The following is a 23649-nucleotide window of genomic DNA, read 5'->3' on the forward strand; positions in this document are numbered from 1 at the left end:
TAAATCAGAGAAATTATGAATGCGGACTTTCCTGCTCGTTCCGCTGTGACGCATTGTGTGATATGTGGACTGCGGGAGAACGTGGCCCACTTGAATCCAATTTCGACTTGCCCAAAGTTTGGACCCCAAACTATACATGCGTAATTGGTTAAGAAGCTCGATGTGCTACTGAATGACTACGTCTGGACACGAGGGATTAAAATCGGTCCTAAATCGATGTGTTCTTCCCTACAGCAGATGTAGACCTGGGGATGTAACACATTCTAAGACTGTTAGCAACAATCCTGTCAAATATCATGTTTTATGAAGGGTTTAAAATATGTCATTAGCCAAGCTTCATTTGTCTTTCAAAGTTGCTTAGCATCCAGGTTTTCGTTCTATCCCACCACTAACACATTTAAATCAAAATAACGAATGGTCTATTCGTCACTAAGAGGCTATGAACAGTATCTAATTTCACCGCGAGAAAATGGTTACAGAATGGAGCTCCATTGAGGGAATTCGGATGGCACGCTCCGCCCACTTAGGTGTCCTGTCCGCGCGCTGCGCTTTAAATAGCAGGTGTTTAAAAACGGTGTTCATTCTCAGCTCGGCAGTCTGCGCTACCCCTGCCGCTCTCCAAATCACACAACACGCACGCAATGTCGGTGGCCAGCACAGAGACGAGTGCCCCGTTGCCCGCGGCCGCCAGCCGGGTGTTCTTCCAGCCACCGGCCGGGGTAGGGTGCGCTGGGTCCGGCCCAATGCCGCGCGACGACCCGGTCCAGAGGAAGCAGGGGAAAGTGACGGTTAAATATGACAGGAAGGAACTGCGGAAGAGACTCATACTAGAAGAATGGATAATTGAACAACTCAGCGATCTTTACGACTGTGAGGTGAGCTGCAGTAGGAAACGATGGGGGCTTCTTTGACCCGCATGACAAGGGCTGATGTAGTTGCTATATGTATTGCAGAGCAAATACGGGACTAACCTATACAGTGTTGTATAGATTATTACATGCTGGCGTCATGTATCCTGCTTTAGCAGCGGTGACCACTAGGTCGGATGCGCTTAGTCAATTAATTTTTTTAACATTTGAAGCCCATGTTTCTTGCATGGTGAGGCATTGAATGATGTGCAGTTAATGCGGCCTGGCCCGAAAGATTGATCTATGTACAGACCTGCTACCACAAACTCATAACGGGCTTTTTGTGCGGTTCAGTTTTGGGTTCAGTACTATTTCGGGGAAATTTGGAATTAGCAAAATAATTGGTGAATAAAATGTAGGCTTTGGGGTTTTGGGGGAAGGGGGGCGGGGAGGCGTGTTGGTTCGGTGGGTCTGAATCCGCTGCTCTCCGGCCCATGTCTCCCCCTGGGCAAGGAATCCGCGCAGATTAGGGTCGAGCATGCCAGATCAATGACGGACTGAGGTCGTGAAAGACACCACACAGCTGCGCTGTATGGGTCAGAAGCCATAAGTAGCCTTCTAACAGTTTCTTTGTTTTCTACCCACATCTTTGTTTTCTACCCGGCACGCTTTTACTGTCAGTTCATAAATGGATGGTTTGTCTGTTACTATGAGCGGGCAGGCAACCATGCCGGTAGACAAGACAGACAAATCGACATACTATCTAAATTAGTAATTTGGCCTATTTCACTGTACTGGTTACAGAATGGCCATAATTTTGTAATAAAGATGTAGGGCATTCTGCGCAAGTGCAGGATTCTCTATCAAGCGTCCTCTCCAGTCACTGAACTGGCCAGTCTGGTGATTTTCAGTAATACATGGTAAATGGTAATTGTTTTATTGAAGTTATATCAAAGCTACATCAAAGTAGGATGGCATTTTTTGATTGTGTTTTAGGGTTGTGATGACGTCTTCCCAATTCGTTTTAAGATTTCGACCGCAGAGCACAAAAGCAGGATACTTACAAAATATTTATATTTCGTTTTATTTGTTCATTTTAGTCATAGCTAAAAAATATTATATTTTTGGTTATAATAGAATTGCTGTGCTCTTCAGGTTTGTCATTCGTGTTTATTTTACTTAACCAATTGTGTGACTTGATTTGGAACCTTTCTTTAATCTCCGGGTGGCGGGGGAGCCGGGTTGACGATACTGACCGAGACATTGGCATGCGTTCTCACGCACTCACAGAGCTGAGGAAATGTCTTCACCGTGTGTGTTCTCCATATCAGAGTGGAAAGAGGGGGATGGGGCTTGAAGAGAATGATATGATAGGAGTGGAAAGAAGAAGGGCAGTGGGTTAAATGACTAGATGCTGTGCTTCTCTTCGTTCACCAATGAGCTCCTCGCTCTTTGGACTTTACCGTGGACGGACGGACACACAAAGCAGCAGCCCTTCATCACTGACAGCCGTCCAGAAGCAATTGAGAATGCTAGTGTGTGCATTGGTGTGTATCCTCTGTGTCAAAGACAGAGGATGGGGGATGCCTGACTGTGTGTGTGGGGTCATTATATCTGTACCAATAAGAGCCAGTCAGTATTAGCACAGCTGTAGTTAGTTTTGTGTGTGCTTGTATGTGTCAGTAGTAAAGCTGGGGGGCAAAAAGCCATATTCATATGAATTGCTTGAAATGATTCAATTATAGTTTATTGGTTGAAATGCTTTAATATAAATGTTCACCCCTTTTTTTATTAACCTGTAAACTACTAATAAGAGATTTATTTTAGCCATCAGTCATCCCACTGACAATCAACCACATTGACCAATTGATTTCATTGTCAAATTTGACATTTCTGTAACATATGGTGAGAGAAAGGTTACCTATCTTAATGAACTATAAGTGGTCCGCGTTTTCACTGTTGATCATTTTCGTTTCATTGTCTTAACTCCAAGGAAGTGTTAAAGAGAGAGCAGGTTTTCACAAGGCCTCTTATGAAGGTTGGCCAGACTGTGGCTCTGGAAATCAGAATATTTCGAATCGGTTATTGGATCTCCAGATCACCTGGAGCTCTGCACAGCTGATTGTGTTAAACATTCCCGTTGTTTTGTTACACTGTGCTTGAGACAGGAAGTCACACCTACCTAATAGTGAAAACTTCCACGTCCAGACAGACAAAACAATATCGACTGTGTGTGTGTGTTTGCCTTAAGTGGTGAGGTTAAGTCCCTCCTGCTAAACAGAAGACTGTATGACTAAGAGAGATACACTGACACTGTGCTGAAGGATGAGAGTGGGATGAGAGTGGGATGAGAGTGGGATGAGAGTGGGATGAGAGTGGGATGAGAGAGGGATGAGAGAGGGATCTAGGGAGTGGGATGAGATGTTCAGCTTGTGCTTATATGATTTTATTAATGTGTAATTATGTATTTTGTATACTTTGACTGTTTTCACATACACCTTGTTCTGGGCATTGATCATATTATGGACACCAATGAGCTTTTATTTAAATAGTATTTTCCTTTAAAAATGTTTATCGTGTGTGTGTGTGTGTGTGTGTGTGTGTGTGTGTACGGGTGTACATGCTCTGTAGAAACGAAAGGCATATACAGTTTAATAAATTTGACATTTGAAGTATTCAACATGATTTCTCCCTTAACAACAAATTGAAAGCTTGATAAACTGTGTGACTGAGAGAAACAATCCATGTTACAGACATTTCCCCCTCAGATTACACAGTGCAGGGCCAGTCAGCATTGGGGGCTGAAGCTGTGCAGGGCCAGTCAGGGTAGAAGGGTTGTGGTTAACACACTTCAGGCACTGGGGGTCTGGCTCATTGTATTTTTCTGTTGTGGTTTGTCTGGACCAAATGGAGCAGAAGGAGTGGTAGACAGTTAGTGAGCTTCAGGCATCAGACACAATCCATCTACTCATGGTTATTACAGACATGCACACAGACGTGTGTTTTCTGTCTCTCTGTCTCCACTTTATTTGTCCTGCCCTGTGTGGGAGGTTTCAGTCCGTCTGAGGATCTTGTGAGTAAGATGGAGGAAAAGGCTTAGGGGATTCTGACCTTCTGCCTTTCGCCATCTAACGCTGTCAGAGTAGAACTGGAGCAGCTTGTCTCTCTCGTGTGTATGGAACAGGACTGATCTCTCCCTGCTCTCTGTCTCTATCCACCACTGTCTCTCTCTGCTGTGACATTGGCAGTAACCTATCTTTCTCTCTCCATCTCTCTCTCTCTCACTCACTCTAAATTAAAGTAAAATTGCTTTATTGGCATGACACAGCAATGTATATATTGTAATAGAATATTCTGGAAATAACATGGTTTGAATCCTCAATGCTGTTTGGCTGATAAGACATGAGGGGGTGTGGAAAATGGCCAGTGTACCACAGATCAAAGCATCATGCAGCGCTTAGCTGTGATTTATTGGCAATACATCACAAACACCCAAAATGCCAGATTGTGCTTATGAACAGGATACCAACCTGATTAGGGCTCATACCAGGGGCCATATCAGTCGGCTGAGGATTTTATTCCTGCCACAGAGCATGATGGGATGTTAATTACTTAATTGTATCATGCAGTACACCTGTATAGAATCATCCATTAGATTTGTTCCTCTGCTCGTTTATTCAGGTTCTTTAATCTGTATAAAACCAATGTATCGGAAAGAGGCATCAGGCATCCAGTTACATTCATTATATGAAGCTATACTGAGATTATTATGTTATTAGATTATGCTGAACCTTTATGAACAGTTCCAAATACCAGGCAATTTTGGCACAAAACCTTCAGGCGTCCGTTAGAGGTTCACCTTTCAGCACGACAACGACCTAAAGCACAGGCCTGAATCCAATTGAACATCTGTGGGGTGATCTGAAGAGGGCTGTGCACAGGAGATGTTCTCACAATCTGACAGATTCAGAGCGCTTTTGCAAAGAAGAGTGGGCAAATATTGCCACGTCAAAATGTGCCATGCTAATAGACTGCTACCCAAAAAGACTGAGTGCTGTAATAAAATTCAAAGGTGCTTCAACAAAGTATTAGTTTAAGTGGTGTGCACACTTATGCAACCAGGTTATTGTGAGTTTTAATTTTTCTCAAAGATTTCAGTTTGTTTTTCAATTGAATTGTTCACGTTATAGGTCACATCAAAGGTGGAAAAAGTTCAGACATGATTTATCTTTGTCTTATTCTTTTACATCACAAAAACCTGGCATTTTAACAGGGGTGTGTAGACTTTTTATATCCACTGTACTTGCATGGTCGCCATGGTGGCTGCCCCTGGAAGGATCCGGAACCTGCGTTCACAGAACAATGTGCCACAGAAAATACTAACACGAAAATGACCTAACAGAGAAACAAATACTCCCACTCCAATGCAGGCACTAGATAGTTCACCTGTCAAAAATCAGCCTAAAGATTACAGACAAAGGAGGCTTCTGGCAAGACAGACTTCATGTCGATGGACACAACTAGCCAAATACAGTACCAGACAATACTAGATTAAGACAAAGGTATACTTATCACCACTAAGTAGAGTAGGACACACTGACTATTGATCTTTGACATCATTTATTAGGTCTTGCAAGTGACCCAGGCAGTCTGATTGACAGGTCAGGCCTGAGGGGAGCAAGCTCATTGATTGGATGGCTGTTTTAACAGCAGACCCTGATATGTTTACTTAGCTGAGGGGTTTGAAGGGGTGAAGAATTATCACTCACAATTGAAAGTCTTTTTTTACTTGACAAAAAACATGTGCCCCATTAGTTTTCTCACCTCTGGCATGCCACAACTGGGATATGAACACCTGGCCGTAATGTTGCTGCTGTGCTGTGAAGTCCCCAGTCAGAGGCCCTTTTCATTGTGCCAGTGATATTATAATATGACTGTATATTCAGTCCTGTTGTGTAGGAAATGTTGATCATTGAGGGATCTTGAGTAAACAGATTCAGAAGTCCTGTCCTGCTTCAGCCATAAAAGCCTACCATTTCAGACCTGAAATTAATCCAGCTTCTGTAGAACACTGACTGGAATGGGTGTGGTGCGTGCGTGCGTGTGCATGCTTGTCAACAAGTCTGTTGTGCTATGGCGCTGGTGTTGTATCATGTATCCGGAGGTGCCACCCTACCCTGGCACACACACACACGCACACACACACTCAGAGCTGGCTAACTGTCAAATATGTTCAACTCAACTAGAATAGAAAGTTCTAGATTGTTTACACTTTTGCCCGCTCTCTAACTCTGTCTTTCATTTTTTCGCTCTTTCTCTCTGACTCTCCCTCTCTTCTGCTCTTTCTCTCAGCAAAGTCAGAGCTGTTAGGAAAAGACATGTTTATTTAAAAAAATATATCTTTACAGTAGCAAGTGAGAGATGGAGAGTGTGGGGAAACCCTGGGAGGGACAGAGGGGTCTGTCAGGGGGAGGGACAGAGGGGTCTGTCAGGGGGAGGGCAGAGGGGTCTGTCAGGGGGGAGGGACAGAGGGGTCTGTCGGGGGGAGGGACAGAGGGGTCTGTCGGGGGGAGGGACAGAGGGGTCTGTCAGGGGGGAGGGACAGAGTTGTCTGTTAGGGGGGAGGGACAGAGGGTTCAGTCAGGGGGGAGGGACAGAGGGGTCTGTCAGGGGGGAGGGACAGAGGGGTCTGTCAGGGGGGAGGGACAGAGGGGTCTGTCAGGGGGAGGGACAGAGGGGTCTGTCAGGGGGAGGGACAGAGGGGTCTGTCAGGCCAGTTGTACTGGATATAAATATATACAACAATGACTTGCATTAACATTGGCTCACCTCTTGGGGGAGAATAAAGTGTGTGGTTGTTTATGCGGAGGGTGACCTTATTGTTTACTTGGTGTTACAAACACACATAAAAACACATACTAACACGTTCAGAGACGTGGGAGGGGAGGAGATGGGGGAGAGTGGAGGAGATGGAGGAGAGGAAAGGAAGGGGGGCGGGAGAGGGGAGGAGATGGGGGGGGCGGGAGAGGAGATGGGGAGGAGATGGGGGAGAGTGGAGGAGATGGAGGAGAGGAAAGGAGGGGGGGGCGGGAGAGGGGAGGAGATGGGGAGAGGAGAGGGGGGGACGGGAGAGGAGATGGGGGAGGGTTCTCTTGCAGCATAAAGTGTTCTGTCTTGAGCCTTCCAGCGGGCAAGAGAGAAAAAGAAAAAGAGCAGCTCAGCTTCAACTCGATCTTTCTCTCTTCCTCTTTCTCTGAGGGATGGACAGATCTGCTCAGCTGTGGCATGGAGGGACCGAGCATATAACACCAGTTCATGTGTTGTCAGTCCCACAGACCAGATCTAATCACCATGACCCGTCTGTCTGTGTAAATGTCTGAGCTGTCTGTCTGTCTGTGTAGATGTCTGAGCTGTCTGTCTGTGTAGATGTCTGAGCTGTCTGTCTGTCTGTGTAGATGTCTGAGCTGTCTGTCTGTCTGTGTAGATGTCTGAGCTGTCTGTCTGTCTGTGTAGATGTCTGAGCTGTCTGTCTGTCTGTGTAGATGTCTGAGCTGTCTGTCTGTCTATACTACTGTCTTGCTCCTGTATCTGTGATGTTTGGCAGGTGAATATGTTCTTCTCAGACAGTCAGTCAGTCTTGTTCCTTGGAACAGACATTTGGAATGAATCACTTGTTTGAGTCAGCAAACTGACTCCAATCACATGTGCATGTGTGCGCATGCATGTGTGTGTGTTGGCGCATTTTTTGCAATGTGAAGGCCACATACTGTCTCCCACAGTAATGTGTTTCTGCTATGATCATGTGGTGGTATTACAGGACACACAACACAAACGTGTGTATGTGTGTGTCCGTTTATATTTTGGACTGCATTCACTCTCTTCTGTCAGTCTGATGTTTTTCCAGATATCTAAATTAAAATGATTTCCTTCCAGTGTGAGGATGGGGTGAAGCTAACAGTGTGAGGATGGGGTGAAGCTAACAGTGTGAGGATGGGGTGAAGCTAACAGTGTGAGGATGGGTTGAAGCTAACAGTGTGAGGATGGGTTGAAGCTAACAGTGTGAGGATGGGGTGAAGCTAACAGTGTGAGGATGGGGTGAAGCTAACAGTGTGAGGATGGGGTGAAGCTAACAGTGTGAGGATGGGGTGAAGCTAACAGTGTGAGGATGGGGTGAAGCTAACAGTGTGAGGATGGGGTGAAGCTAACAGTGTGAGGATGGGGTGAAGCTAACAGTGTGGACTATTTTAGGAGCACTAAACACCCTTGGCCGATGGCAAATATGTTTGGTAGGCTTAAACACCTCTTTCCTCTCCCCCTCACCCACTCACACCCACACACTCCCACTCTCCCCCTCACTCACTCACTCACTCACTCACAGAAACTGAGTCCTGTGGTTTTGCATGTGGCAGCCATCAGTGTCCACACGTCACCATCACCACTTGGGACAGACAGATGACCAGTCAGCTGTCAGAAGGGAGGGACAGTGAAGGATGACCAATCAGCTGTCAGAAGGGAGGGACAGTGAAGGATGACCAATCAGCTGTCAGAAGGGAGGGACAGTGAAGGAGGAGCAGTTAGGAGAAGAGAGGTTATTCTTTTGAGATAAATCCGCCCCTCCATCTCCGTGCCTTGGTCTTTCCTTGTGTCTTTCTGTCTCTCAATTTATGTGGCTTTATTAGCATGGGAAACAATAGTTTTATTGTCAAAGCAATAGGAAAATGAGAATTATAAAAATGTAATAACTTAAGTGGAGAAGAACATTATCGAACTAATCATTAAACACACATTTCAAAGGATAAAGTAAGGTAAAAAAAAATACATAATATAATTAATTATATACATTGTTTTCAATAGTTAACATTTTATCTTAGGCAAAATAAAGACATAAATGTTTACAATGTTATGTTCCACTGTTAGCTCGTTTCTGATTGCAATGTGGAAATATTTTATCTTTTTCGGTTCAGTCTCAGGGCTCTGGTACTCCGTCAGTGTTTACTCACATTCCATTCTGCCCCGTTTTTCCTCATGGTTTGCTGGGGTCTGTTCTGCTGTCCAGGGACTCTGCTTATGATTGCGGTGTGGTTGAGAGTTGCTTTCCTTCAGTTTGGTGTGAAATTTACCATCTCCTCTCTGCAATTCGATATTTTGTGTGTAATTTCCTAATTCTGCTTTGCATGCATTATTTTGTGTTTTGAGTTTGCTTCATGAATACTGTTGCTGCACACAGTGTCTCAACTGGGTTTTAATTTCGTTTTTTTTTGTTATTGGGTGGAAGATGGATCCCAGACCTCAAAACCATAGAGGGCAATGAGCTCTCTGTGTCTGTGTCTCTCTCTCTTTATCTTTCTGTCTCTTAGTTTCTGTTATGAAGTAGCAAACTAATAAATAATAATGAAATAGTAATGAAACAGAGTTTCATCATAATATCGATGACATTACAAGTGTGTAAATAAGCAGTAGAGTTTTATAACTGAGTAGAAGAACAATGGCTTAGTCAGCCTTGAGTCCACCTCCTCCTCTGTTTCAGTCTCTCCTGGATGTGTAGTTTTCCATATGACCTGCTTTTCGGAAGCTATAAGACTGGTATTCTAATATCCATACAACTCAGAAAAGCTCTGCCAGAGAACAGTCAAAATAACGGGTTTCCTAATGTCTCAGAGAACAGTCAGAATAACGGTGTCTCAGGATGTGTCAGAGAACAGTCAGAATTACGGTCTCAGAGAACAGCCAGAATAACGGTCTCAGAGAACCGCCAGAATAACGGTGTCTCAGAGAACAGTCAGAATAGCGGTCTCAGAGAACAGTCAGAATAGCGGTCTCAGAGAACAGCCAGAATAACGGTGTCTCAGAATGGTGTAATCGTTCTCTGGCAGCGAGGGATTATAATCTTTGTGTTTGTTAATGAGGAGGATGTCAGAGTATCTGGACACTCTTCTTAATTTATAGATTTTTTTTGCAAGGCTTTTATTGACCGCAGGAGTCATAGGGAGACAGTTCAAGGGGTGGAGACCCAGAGGTGAGGGGTGGAGACCCAGAGGTGAGGGGTGGAGACCCAGAGGTGAGGGGTGGAGACCCAGAGGTGAGGGGAGGAGACTGTTTTTGAATCCTGCTCTCTGTTAGGGAGACATACTGGACCAGGACCCGACACGAGGGAGTCTCTATAGACCGGCTGATGAAGACCAGTCTCACCATGGTGGAGATATGCAGTGTATTATATTGACCGTGTGTGTGTGTGTGTGTGTGTGTGTGTGTGTGTGTGTGTGTGTGTGTGTGTGTGTGTGTGTGTGTGTGTGTGTGTGTGTGTGCACGTGCGTGCATGCGTATGCATGTGCCCAGGAGGAGGAGATGCCAGAAGTGGAAATAGACATTGATGACCTGCTGGAGGTCAACAGTGAAGACGAGAGAGCTGTCAAACTACAGGTGAACTAATACTACATAAAAACTACAATATATGATACTGCATAGGAATTACATAATACTGCATAAAACGATGTAATGCTGCAAAAAGCACATTTAAAAAATATTTTTCATGCAATACTTAATAAAAATTTGCCACTCATAAAGATCCAAAACAAAAATAAGTCATCAAGCTAAAATAGTAAAGACAAAATCGTCTCCACTGGAAGTAAAAACTTCCTGTCATCTGCAAGTAGAACTCACACTGACCGTTACCTCAAAATTAGAATGGCTGAGAGCTTCAATAGTCATCGCAGAGCTTCCTTACATCTGAATGGCTGAGAGCTTCAATAGTCATCGCAGAGCTTCCTTACATCTGAATGGCTGAGAGCTTCAATAGCCATCGTCAGAGCTTCCTCGCATCTGAATCTGAATGGCTGAGAACTTCAATAGTCAACATCAGAGCTTCCTCGCATCTGAATGGCTGAGAGCTTCAATAGTCATCGTCAGAGCTTCCTCACATCTGAATCTGAATGGCTGAGAGCTTCAATAGTCATCATCAGAGCTTCCTCGCATCTGAATGGCTGAGAGCTTCAATAGTCATCGTCAGAGCTTCCTCGCATCTGAATGGCTGAGAGCTTCAATAGTCATCGTCAGAGCTTCCTCACATCTGAATCTGAATGGCTGAGAGCTTCAATAGTCATCATCAGAGCTTCCTCGCATCTGAATGGCTGAGAGCTTCAATAGTCATCATCAGAGTTTCCTCGCATCTGAATGGCTGAGAGCTTCAATAGTCATCGTCAGAGCTTCCTCACATCTGAATCTAAATGGCTGAGAGCTTCAATAGTCATCATCAGAGCTTCCTCGCATCTGAATGGCTGAGAGCTTCAATAGTCATCATCAGAGCTTCCTCACATCTGAATCTAAATGGCTGAGAGCTTCAATAGTCATCGTGTGTTCCACAGAGTCCCTAATAACTGTCAGAATGTCTTTTTCAAACTAATAGGTCACCTGATGTGAAAATGATGTTGTGCAATGGGAATTGATCATATTGATGTTGCCTCACCTTTTTGACAGGTCAATAAAAAACTATTCATAGCAAAATGTGCTTTTGGGACAAAAGTATGGAAACCACTAGCTTATAACTTGATAAGGCCTCATAAGAACACCATATCACTTTAATTATAGCTAATAACACATCAGAAGGCATCATAAGAACTCCATGTAACTTATAGAATAGCCAATAATACACATGGCCTCATATGAACTTCATATATAATTTCTATAACAGCCAAAAAGAAATGCTTCATAATGTTTGTGACTAGTATTAGAGTGTTTTGTGTGCGACACCCTCGCTGATTGAAGTGTATTTGAATGACTCAGGTAAAACACTTGTCCGTCCTGTTCTACACGATGCCCTCACACCATCAAACAGTCCCCGTTCTCCAGTGAGAGCATTCTTTCCATACACTCATCACTTTAACCTGCTCCACGAGATCAGCGACTATTTGAAAGGTCCTACTGGCCTAGACACTAACAACACGTTAGCTACCCCCGACAACACGTTAGCTACCCCCGACAACACGTTAGCTCCCCCCGACAACACGTTAGCTACCCCCGACAACACTTTAGCTACCCCCGACAACACGTTAGCTACCCCCGACAACACGTTAGCTACCCCCGACAACACGTTAGCTACCCCAGACAAGAGGTTAGCTACCCCCGACAACAACGTTAGTTTCCCCCTGACAACACGTTAGCTACCCCCTGACAACAACGTTCCATTCCCCCCGACAAAACGTTAGCTACCCCCCGACAACAACGTTCCTTTCCCCCCGACAACACGTTAGCTACCCCCTGACAACACGTTAGTTTCCCCCCGACAACACGTTAGTTACCCCCGACAACACATTAACTACCATGTGGGGCCACTCGTCTCCAGTAGACTGACCGTAACGCCAGCTTATGATGCGTCCTGAACAATAGTAACTAATGACAGCTACTCCAGTGTCCGCTTTCCACCCATCAAACTACATATAATATTTGTATAACTGTTAGCCATTTTTGCCAATCAGTGGCTGTCTTCATAAACTGTAACTGTCTGCTACGACACCCCCCACTCAGTTAGGGAGGAGGATCTTGGGAGTTATTTAATGTTTGCACTGATTTCTGCACAGTGCTGTGGCAGACAATTCAATTCAATTCAATTAAAGGAATGAAAAATGTTTTGGGAACTCAAACAGGAATGTCGGGGCTATCAAAGCTGGATATCTAGACTCAGACGTCGTTTTGTTATGCATAATGTTTGCAAAACCACTGAGTTACTCAGGGATACTTATTAATTCTTAAATTTTTGTTATTCTCTACCCCCCCCCCCAACAGGAATCTTTAATAGACTGCTATAAACCCACAGAGGTGAGTATACGTGTGAGTGTTAATGGAGGGTCTGAGTTGTGCATGTGTCATTCCTCTCTCAGACATTAACCCCTGTCACTCTCTGTCTCTCTCTCTCTGTGTCTCTCTCTCTCTGTGTCTCTCTCTCTCTGTGTGTCTCTCTCTCTGTGTCTCTCACTCTCTGTGTCTCTCACTCTCTGTGTCTCTCTCACTCTCTGTGTCTCTCTCACTCTCTGTGTCTCTCTCACTCTCTGTGTCTCTCTCTCTCTGTGTCTCTCTCTCTGTGTCTCTCTCTGTCTCTCTCTCTCTCTCTCTCTGTCGCTCTCTCTGTGTGTCTCTCTCTCTGTGTGTCTCTCTCTCTGTGTCTGTCTCTCTCTCTGTGTCTCTCTGTGTGTGTGTGTCTCTCTCTCTGTCTCTCTCTGTCTCTCTCTCTCTGTCTCTGCCATATACATTAACAGGACATATACGTAGTCCAGTATCTGTCCATACAAAACCGCATGTGTGTATCTCAGTTGACCGTACCTTTTATTTTGAGATTTGTGTGTATGTGTGTGTGTGCGTGTGTGCATGTGTGCGCGCTTGCGTTAGTGTGTGTGTGTGTGTCTGATACCCGATGGCTTTTGGTCAATATGTGACAGCACTGAAGCCACTGAAATACATGATGGGTGGCCAGGCAAGCTGACAGAATTTGACATGACACACACACACTCCACTAATCTCTAGAGGACGTTGGGAAACAGGCACTGAAGTCCAAACTACAGAAAAGTGACAGGAGAGAGAGATCAGGGCTGGGAGCTGTCAAAGACACCACAATACAACCATATCTGCACCCTGATGGACCCAGGCAACATGCATCGCAGTTCTCACAGTCCTGTAATGACACGGATGGACTGTATCTGCATGGCGTGTTCCTCACATGTTGGTCACGCGTGTCTGCTGCAGAGAAATGGCAGAGAGCCAAGAGCAGAACTCCTCTAAAACAGGAGAACGTGCTACGAAGGAGGAATAGTGGCATTTTGGTGTAGGTGATACAGCAAACTAGTTCAAAAACGATCAAGTGATATTTTCAAAATGACACATATCATCAAAGAGAGAGAGAGGGAGGGGGGAGAGAGGGGGGGGAGAGGGGGGGGGGACTGTACTATGCCAACTGCACTATTTCTTCCGTGTATCTGAGTCCAGTAAGAAACACATGAACAGAAATACCACAGGTTATAATGTTATTTTCCTGTTGGTCAGTTAATAGTGGTGGTTACGACACATCCTGAAGTTAACTTTTACAGAAGGTAAAGAAAAGGTCACATTTGTTTGGTTTGGTTATGTCATAGTTTGTGTGAAGGTCATGGTGTGAATGAGAGGGTCAGAAGCAGAGATGCAGGTAAATCTTCAGGAATTTCAAAAAGGTACTTGTGATATCCATTACGAAGGACGATAACAAAAGACCTTCTCACTCAACATCCAGGGTTCCATCGTCTCCCCTGCACCCAGGTCCGCAACCTTGGAATCATCCTTGACCCCACCCTCTCGTTCCTACCTCACGTCAACCAAGTCACTAAAACGCCCTTTTTCCACCTCAGGAACATTGCCCGCACTTGGCCCTCCCTGTCCTCTACCGCTGCTTAAACACTCATCCATGCCCCCATAACATCCAGACTGAACACTCATCCATGCCCCCATAACGTCCAGACTGAACACTCATCCATGCCCCCATAACGTCCAGACTGAACACTCATCCATGCCCCTATAACGTCCAGACTGAACACTCATCCATGCCCCCATAACGTCCAGACTGAACACTCATCCATGCCCCCATAACTTCCAGACTGAACACTCATCCACGCCCCCATAACGTCCAGACTGAACACTCATCCACGCCCCCATAACGTCCAGACTGAACACTCATCCACGCCCCCATAACGTCCAGACTGAACACTCATCCATGCCCCCATAACGTCCAGACTAAACACTCATCCATGCCCCATAACGTCCAGACTAAACACTCATCCACGCCCCCATAACGTCCAGACTAAACACTCATCCATGCCCCCATAACGTCCAGACTGAACACTCATCCATGCCCCATAACGTCCAGACTGAACACTCATCCATGCCCCCATAACGTCCAGACTGAACACTCATCCATGCCCCCATAACGTCCAGACTAAACACTCATCCACGCCCCCATAACGTCCAGACTAAACACTCATCCACGCCCCCATAACGTCCAGACTAAACACTCATCCACTCCCCCATAACGTCTAGACTAAACATACATCAATTGGTGTCTATTAGATCTTTTAATGGCATAGAAAATCTCCATTTGCCTTATTTTTTAATTCCTTCATGGACAGGTTGAAGGTCCCTCTGAAGCAAAACATATTTGTTTTAGTAATAAAAATAATCTGCATGTTTATTTGATGAAATAATTTTGATCCACCCTCACCACTTTGAATTAATTTCAGTAAAAGGCCTTCATGCCAAATTATATCAAATGCTTAACGGGAAACCTAGAGAGCAGGATAATGTTTTTTGGATTTACATGTTTGCCTTCCTCTCTTCCTCCTCTCTCTACCCCCCCCATCTCTCCATCTCTCCATCTCTCCAGGTCTTTGTCAGTGAGCTGTTGGGGAGAATAAGAGGAATGAGGAAGCTCAGTGCTCCCAGTAAGAAAGGTCTATAATGGACCAGGAACTGCAAATCGACCACATCCGCAACACATCAGAACTCAATTGCCACCTTACTGAAATTGAATCTAATTTCATACTCAACAAAACACAAATTGTCAAACACATCATCCATCATGTGAATTAACCTCGACTCAAAACTCAACCACAACTCAACAAGATCGTTCAAGTCAAAACAACACTGAACACCTGACCATCGTCACAAAACTCCACACTCTTACACAACTTAAACATCTGAACATTATAACGCTGAACCGGTGAACATCATAAAACAACTGAACACTGAACACTACAGCCATAACTAAATATAATGACAAGGCCACAAATCAAAGTGAATAGCCTTGTTACAGTAGAACCCATCCGAACACTTTAAGAGGACAACATACCAACGTCACCACTCAAAACATGCTAACCAAAACTACAAACCAAAACATGATGCTAACACTGTCCCTTCGAGCTACACTGCTACCATGAACAGCCGTAGTTTCAGAACTCACCACCAAGAGTTTTCTTTGTCACCAAAATCTTTTTTTAATCAAGATTAATAGTGTGTTTACATTGTCACCTAGCCAGTCGAACTGTAAAAGATACACACACTTGGTTTGATAGTTTTTTTTGTTTTTAATTAGTTGTTTTGGTGTAACAGAATTACTTTTTCTTTACCATTGTGGTAATACACTGTAATGTTAGGACTAGCCAGGTCAACTACAACGACTCTCTCTGGGGTTAAAGGTCACTGAGAAGTAAACAGGAGCCTTCTGGAATTTGTCCAAGAGAAATTCTCATTTTCGTTTTATTTTCTATATTTTTTTTAATGAAACAAAACTCTATTTAAGTCATTCAGCAGAGGCTCCAGTGCGACTTGCAGTAGGGAGCACATATATTTACATACAGTTATATCCATTTTGTACAAGGAACTTTTTTTTCCTATGGTACGTAAACATCCTTAAAGACCTACAGAGCTGGAGGACCTGGATTGGAATAACCAATGTGGACATGGGAAAGGTTTTTGGAGTCCTCCCCGTCTTGCTAAAACCAGTGGTCCCTTTAGTTGGTTCCAGAACAATCTAAACAGTCAAAAGCTGTCGATATATCTAGGACATCAGTGGAACTTGACAAAAACTATGGAAATGTTTTTATCAGTGAAATGAACAACTATCCTACATACAAAAGCAACCACCAGTTTCTGTATACTGGTTATGTTACCAGCTTGATTTGAATAGGAGGGACCATTTAGTCATCACTTAACCAGAAAAAGACAATGCAGTAAAAACAGCCAAATATAATTTAACCCGATAATTTAACTGGGCCTGTTACAACAAATAACTCACATGTCAACTTGGACAAATATCCACTCTATTAGATCATATTTATTTGGACGATACGCCAATGATGGTGTCCTTCCATCCCTCGTAGGCTTAGTTCCATTGACCTCTTTATTGTATCTATCATTTTTCACACTGATCAGAACTGCCCTCACTCAAGAGGGGCCTGATGGGTACTGTAGTTCTTACTGAAAGCATTGTATTGCTAATCACATGACTGCCATTGTTTCCTACCTTAGATGTTTCTGTGAATAGTTACCTATGTAATTTCCATTTGACGGCTAATTAGTTGATGTAATCTTCTGGTAGTCAATGATGTAACATGCCAAACATATCTACTGATCCATAGTGTGGGGTTTGTTCGAAGGAACTTTGTCAAATGGTATTAACGGAGTCAGCCCTTCTCATCAGGAACAATTACAGTGGATCCCAAAATACATGTACAAAGTAATAAAAACAGGTGAGTTGTAAAATACATTTTAAAAATAGTAGCAGCATATTGTTTTTAAAGTGTGTACATGCTTTCTCCATTGACAAAAGACAATTTCAAGGAGGACAAGGCAGAGCTTTTCTCCAGTAGTTTAACCATCAGAATCCTCAACAACATGCCCACTAGCCTGCTAATGAGGTAACATCACCTCAACCTAAGTGAGAAAACCCTGCTGTCAGAACACTTACGGTGCCATTTTAAACTGCCCGTTTCACTCACCTCTGTACTCGGGTCAGAGGCCATAGTGACATTATCAAGGTCAACTTGTCAAAGGTCAAATAAACTTTTGTCGTGACAGAACAGAAATTTAGGAGAATGTTCAGTTTGGTCCATGAGACGCTGTTTTTTTTAAGAATATGTTTTAATTCATGCTGTACTTTTTAAATTCATACTGTACTTTTTAATTCATGCTGTACTTTTTAAATTCATACTGTACTTTTTAATTCATGCTGTACTTTTTAAATTCATACTGTACTTTTTAATTCATACACTACCTTTTAATTCATACTCTACTTTTTATGTGAAATAAGCTCAGATTTCTATAGTGGAGAGTACTACTGTTATTTATTGTAGATGTATATTGTTTTTCTTCTATACCACCAACTACACCCACAGCCCCTGGAAACAAACACTACTCTTTAACTGGCCCCAGTCCATTCCAGTTCAGATATCTGAATAGAAACGGAATGTGTCCGGACTCTGCTCTAGAACTTCAGCAGCCAAAGACAGAAACAGGGCAACATTTGTTAACTTCCTGTAGGGATGAATTGGTTTAAAACAGGACAATGTTAACTTCCTGTAGGGATGAATTGGTTTAAAACAGGACAATGTTAACTTCCTGTAGGGATGAATTGGTTTAAAACAGGACAATGTTAACTTCCTGTAGGGATGAATTGGTTTAAAACAGGACAATGTTAACTTCCTGTAGGGATGAATTGGTTTAAAACAGGACAATGTTAACTTCCTGTAGGTATGAATTGGTTTAAAACAGGACAATGTTAACTTCCTGTAGGGATGAATTGGTTTAAAACAGGACATTGTTAACTTCTCTGAAATAAACGGGTTTTGCATGTAAAGATCAGAGGCCTTATGAAAATAAGAGTAGCTGTATTATCAACTTGTAAACAAGCATCAAAAAGGTTTTCATTTTTCTCAACTAAATGATGACATACCCAATGAGTGTTAGGAAAGGAATCCAGGAACTAATATGGTGCTTTTTCATTGGTGTTCTCTGTTTTGTTAACAGTTTGATTTAACATGTGTTTTTAGTTTTGAGGCTCAATTCAATCAAACCCACATTGATGTATTTACGCAGCAACATTTTCAAAAGCTCAAATGAACTACTAGACTAGTCTTAAGTACACAAACCTACGTAGGCTCCCTCAGACGTCTGCCTGGACAAATCAGAGAAGTCATTTGGCACTGGATTAATATAACATAAATAAAGGTGCTGCTTAAACATTGCTATGGCAGGTTGGATTGACTCCTGGGCTTGGTTTATGACCAGGTTTTTTGAGGTGTGTGCGCGCTCATAAAGTCAGTCTTTGTTGATACAAATAGTCTAAATCTTCATCTCCAGTTATTTCATCTTCACCTCTCATTATTCCTCTTTCCTTCTCTCATCTTCTCTCCTTCACATCTGCTCAGTTCTGCTCCCTATATCTTCTGTCAGCTCCTTCATCTGTTAATGAATTGAACAGGTGCAAAGCTCACTGAGCAGCTGCCATTTTATTTTTGTAGAATTCTGTGTGGTCAGATGAATGCTGATGTGACAACTTGAGGAACCAATGAGAGGAGAGGAAGCCACAGCAGATGTCAGCTGGGGTCAAAACATGAATTCTGTTGCAAAAATTTTTCTAATAATTGAAGCTAAAGGAGTGAAACTGGGACCTGAATTTGTCCAACAGACAACAGTTTGCAAACAGTCGGCAGAATGAACACACCCCGCTGACAAGAGACTGGTCAGTGTCCCTCCAGGGCCTCGTTTGTTCAGGGCTGCTGATGTTTTATTGAGTACATGAAGAAGTGTTCTGAGAGTGTCTGTGTCCTTTGATTGGGGAGCTTTCAGTTTGCATGTTTTACTAGCACTTTTTTTCTACCGTATTATAAAGACTGTCCTGGGAGCAGGAGTGTTGTGTAGCTGACGTCAACTCCAGGCGTCCCTGTTTTGAAACTGTAATGTGTGGTGTTCTAATAAATAGACAGAAAGACCTGTCTGGCAACAGTGTTCATTCATTTATTTTTAGAAGGCATTGTGTTCCAGAGTTTAATTTAGACATTACTGGGTGTGTGTGTGTGTGGTGTGTGTGTGTGTGTGTGTGTGAGCTGTCATTAGTCACTGTAACTTGTGGAAACTAGTACAGTTTTCTGACAAACACAACACTGCCCGCCTGGTTTATACAGCTTTTTGTTTCCTTTCCAAAAAAGTCGAAAAGGAAGGTTTTGAGTGAGGAAGAGAAGCATTAAAATTAGGAGACCACTGCAAATTGAACGCTTCTGTTCCTCACTCAAAACTTTCCTTTTCAACTTTTTGGGAAAGGAAAGAAAAAGGTGCAGTGGTTAGTGTACATCACTAACCAGTATTACAGATGCAGTGTCGTTTTTTTATAAGTAAAGAATTGGTGGGGCACAAACCATTTCAAAATATAGGACACATACCAGTAAAGCTACAAAACTCCATCTTGCTCCTCGTGTGTTTATTTAACACCAATAAACAGCGTGGCTCCACAAAACACTTTTAACGACAGAGCGGCTTGGTATTGCGAGTGAAGGTTTTTGCACCTCTTCAAGGTGGAAAAGTTCCTCTCTGACTCAGATGTTGTCATAAGTGTTATGATAATTTTCAGCAGAGTGATGGTCTCAGCAAAAGCCTCCTCTAGGTTGTTCTCATGGATGGATCTTAACAGAGACAGGGCTGTCTTACCAGTGTGAAGCTCAGTGTGGCGGGACAGAGTGGTCAGCTCAGACTTCAACTTTTCCTTGTTTCCTAGAGGTCATAGTTTCACCAGTCAAGCTCAGATGTAGGGAATGACAAAACAAATTGTGGGAAGAGCGAGCTGTCAACCAGCTTGGCAGCGATCAGGTGGTCACTTTGTGAAAACCTCTGCTCCCCCTGGGAGATGACTGTGTCGCACACCACCTTCATCACCGGCGCTGTGTTGGTTACTCGTTGGCCTGGCTCGTCTGTTCCATCGTGAACAGTGGCAGCCCATTCATCAGTTTGCTTCCGCATATTCTGGACATTCTCCTTGAAACGGGTGAGCGCACTGCTAATCCCAGATGCATCGATGCTCCGTTTTTGCAGAGTGTTGTATAAAACAACTTCTGGCATAAGGAAGAGAAAAAAAATCCAGCAGCTGCAGAAAGGCTTGGTCCCTGAGTTTCTTTGACAGGCCATATGCCTCACTTATGGTGGCCTCACCCCATCCTGGTTGTGTGCGTATGACCTCCATACACAGGAGCAGCGCAGCACGGTTTTCCCAAACTGCATTGACAGTTCCACTTTTAAAGCTCCATCGTACAGCGGGTGGCCTTGGAATGCGTCTCTGTGTTGCCTCAGCAAGTGCTGCAACACGTTTTGGAGCGCCAGAGAAAAAGGTGGCAAAAAATCTGCAAGAAACACCTCAGGATGCTCATCCTTGCTGAACAAAGTTGCTGCAAGGTCAGGTTCAGCTGGTGAGCATAGCAGTGAACAAACTGGGCATGTGGGTATGTCTCTTTCATTAGCGTCTGTACCCCTCTGACGTTTTTACTCATTACAGCCGCACCTTCATAAGTCTGAGCAGTGGTTCCAGCACACCCATGATGCTATTAAAGAGGCCGAGTCCAGTTTTATCTTTGACTTCCACAAACTCCAAAAACCTCTCTGTCACTGTATTGTCAGGGCAACATGTATCACAAAACAACCACCATTTGTGATTTACAGGAGACATCAGTTGTTTAATCTGCATGTATGACAACAAATTATGTCTCATCCACTTGTTTGGATATCTCCTCGCAGTACACTTCATACATACAGTCTAATAGTCCGTTTTGTACAGTTCTAGATGTCCCTTTGAAGATGGGCTGAACGTCATAGTGCCTCTGAAGTCTCGAATCGTCCTCACACATAATCTCGAAAATCCATCCATCCATCCATCATCTTCCGCTTATCCGGGGCCGGGTCGCGGGGGCAGCAGTCTAAGCAGAGATGCCCAGACTTCCCTCTCCCCAGACACTTCCTCTAGCTCTTCCGGGGGGACACCGAGGCGTTCCCAGGCCAGCCGGGAGACATAGTCCCTCCAGTGTGTCCTAGGTCTTCCCCAGGGTCTCCTCCAGGTGGGACGGGACCGGAACACCTTCCCAGGAAGGCGTCCAGGAGGCATCCGAAACAGATGCCCAAGCCACCTCAGCTGACCCCTCTCGATGTGGAGGAGCAGCGGCTCTACTCTGAGCTCCTCCCGGGTGACCGAGCTTCTCACCCTATCTCTAAGGGATCGCCCAGCCACCCTGCGGAGAAAGCTCATTTCGGCCGCCTGATCCGGGATCATTGCCGGCAATCTCGAAAATGCATCTGATATTGCAGGATTCAGGGAGTCCACCGACTCCTCATGTCCTCGCAGTGCAGTTTCACATTTTCCACACAGTTTCATACGTTATGCTCCGACTGAGAACGTACCTGTTTTCCACCACCTGTTTGTAATGCTGCTCAATGGAGCGCCTGTATGCACTGTCAACTTGGGCTGCGACATTTACCCTTCCAAGTAAGCCCAATTTCACAGCATTGTCCAGATGACACCCGCTGCGCTCATGTTTTGCAATCCTCTCAGAAGGATGTTTCAAATCTTTGTAACCCGTCCTCGACCAAGTACCATCTCCACCAAATAGCAGACATGGAAAACAGAAGAGTGCATTATTTTGTATGCTAACCGTTAGCCACTTTTTATTCAAAAACCACTCCATGTGAAACCCACGGTTACTTTTACCAGCAGTTTGAGTGATGACAATATCCCGTGGCTGATGGGCACCAAGTCGCTTTACTTCAAGTTTCTCCTCCAAATGAAGGGTTTCAAACCGATGCTCGAGTATGAAATCCATTCTATTAATTGCCTCAAGTTGTCTGGTGTTTGTGAAGCTAACAAGCTAGCTAAGACAATCTACCCTCCTCGCTCTTCTTGACGACTAATGTTGGTGCCAGACAGGCAGACAGTCAATCAGGTCTGAAATGACGCTGTAGTGGGGCTACTGGCTGTCAGCCCCACTTGGCATCAAATTTGTGTGATCTACATTGATCACACTAACATAATATTTTCACACGTACAATGTACATTGCATTGTGAGAGAGGGGCTAGCCCCACTTTCATGCTTAGCCTATGGCCTATTACTGCGAACTCAAATTGACAGAACAAAGTCTGAAGCAGCAAGGTAGGGACCAATAAACTGTACTCGACACCACTGTACTGTACTTTGCACCACTCTACTGTAATCTAGTCAACACCACTGTACTGTAATCTAGTCAACACCACTGTACTGTACTTTACACCACTCTACTGTAATCTAGTCAACACCACTGTACTGTACTCTACACCACTGTACTGTACTCTATTCAGCACCACTGTACTGTAATCTACACCACTGTACTGTACTCTACACCACTCTACACCACTTTGCTGTTTACTGGGGATTATAAATCACCTGCTTGATTTCTGGAATAAATAGTTTCACAACGAGGACAGAACAAAATGTCATATGATACCATAACATTGAGAAAAGGGTAATTGTGAAAAACAAGTTGGGTATGTGACCCAGGAACATGACAACTGTGTTTCCCATGAGGATTTCTGGCTTGGGGAATAGGTTTTGGCTAAAACATACATTCAGAGTTACTGTTCGCTAGAATTTGTGTCATTTTTAAGTTGAGGTGTTATGGGTTAGACATAGTGTTAGGTTAGGTTTAGGATTGGGATAGGCAAGCATGGATTTCCAGAAGAATAAACGTCTGGGTATCTTGTACACCCCAGAGTCTGAGCATGTTGCGACCTGCGTATAGATGGGGGGGGGGGGGGCGCTAACATATCGCTTCGCCTTTAAATCCAGTGACCCACTTTCGCGGCTGGCTTTCGGGGAGCATGAACATTGGCTGAATAATTGGGACTGCAAGGTGAATGTGAAGAGAATTGCAAATGACAGCCGTTCCCACCCCACGCATGTGCTGGTAACTGGCGTCGGCAGGCTAGGGATGGGTACCTCACCAGCACAGCCGTGAGCCTTCACGTCAAACCACGAAAGTCATCAATTTTTGTCACGAATCCCTTCACAAGGTTTGAGTATTGGTGTGTCCGTCATATTGTAGCTACTACTGTTAAGACTGTTATTAGGATATTTGCGTAAAGCTGTTAGTCATCTACGGGAGAGGTTTAACGCGGTCGTTCATGTAACCTGAAAGACATTTAGAGACATGACGGCTGGTTTGTTACAACGTGGCAGCAAAGCAATACTCCGAGAAAATGTCAACATCACATATTTTTCTTTTA

General features: G+C 44.0%; 1 protein-coding gene across 1 annotated transcript; it reads left to right on the forward strand.

Moving 5' to 3' along the window:
* Window positions 1–582: 582 nt before the first annotated feature.
* On the forward strand, window positions 583–19363 carry ppp1r14c (protein phosphatase 1, regulatory (inhibitor) subunit 14C). The gene is made up of 4 exons (XM_029114709.2): window positions 583–875; window positions 10185–10268; window positions 12627–12659; window positions 15244–19363. Exons 1-4 carry the CDS (start codon window positions 642–644, stop codon window positions 15316–15318), a joined length of 426 nt encoding a protein of 141 aa, XP_028970542.1. The 5' UTR covers window positions 583–641; the 3' UTR covers window positions 15319–19363.
* The last annotated feature ends 4286 nt before the right edge of the window (window positions 19364–23649 follow it).

Source organism: Esox lucius, chromosome 18, assembly GCF_011004845.1.
Source record: "Esox lucius isolate fEsoLuc1 chromosome 18, fEsoLuc1.pri, whole genome shotgun sequence".
Lineage (NCBI taxonomy): Eukaryota > Metazoa > Chordata > Actinopteri > Esociformes > Esocidae > Esox > Esox lucius.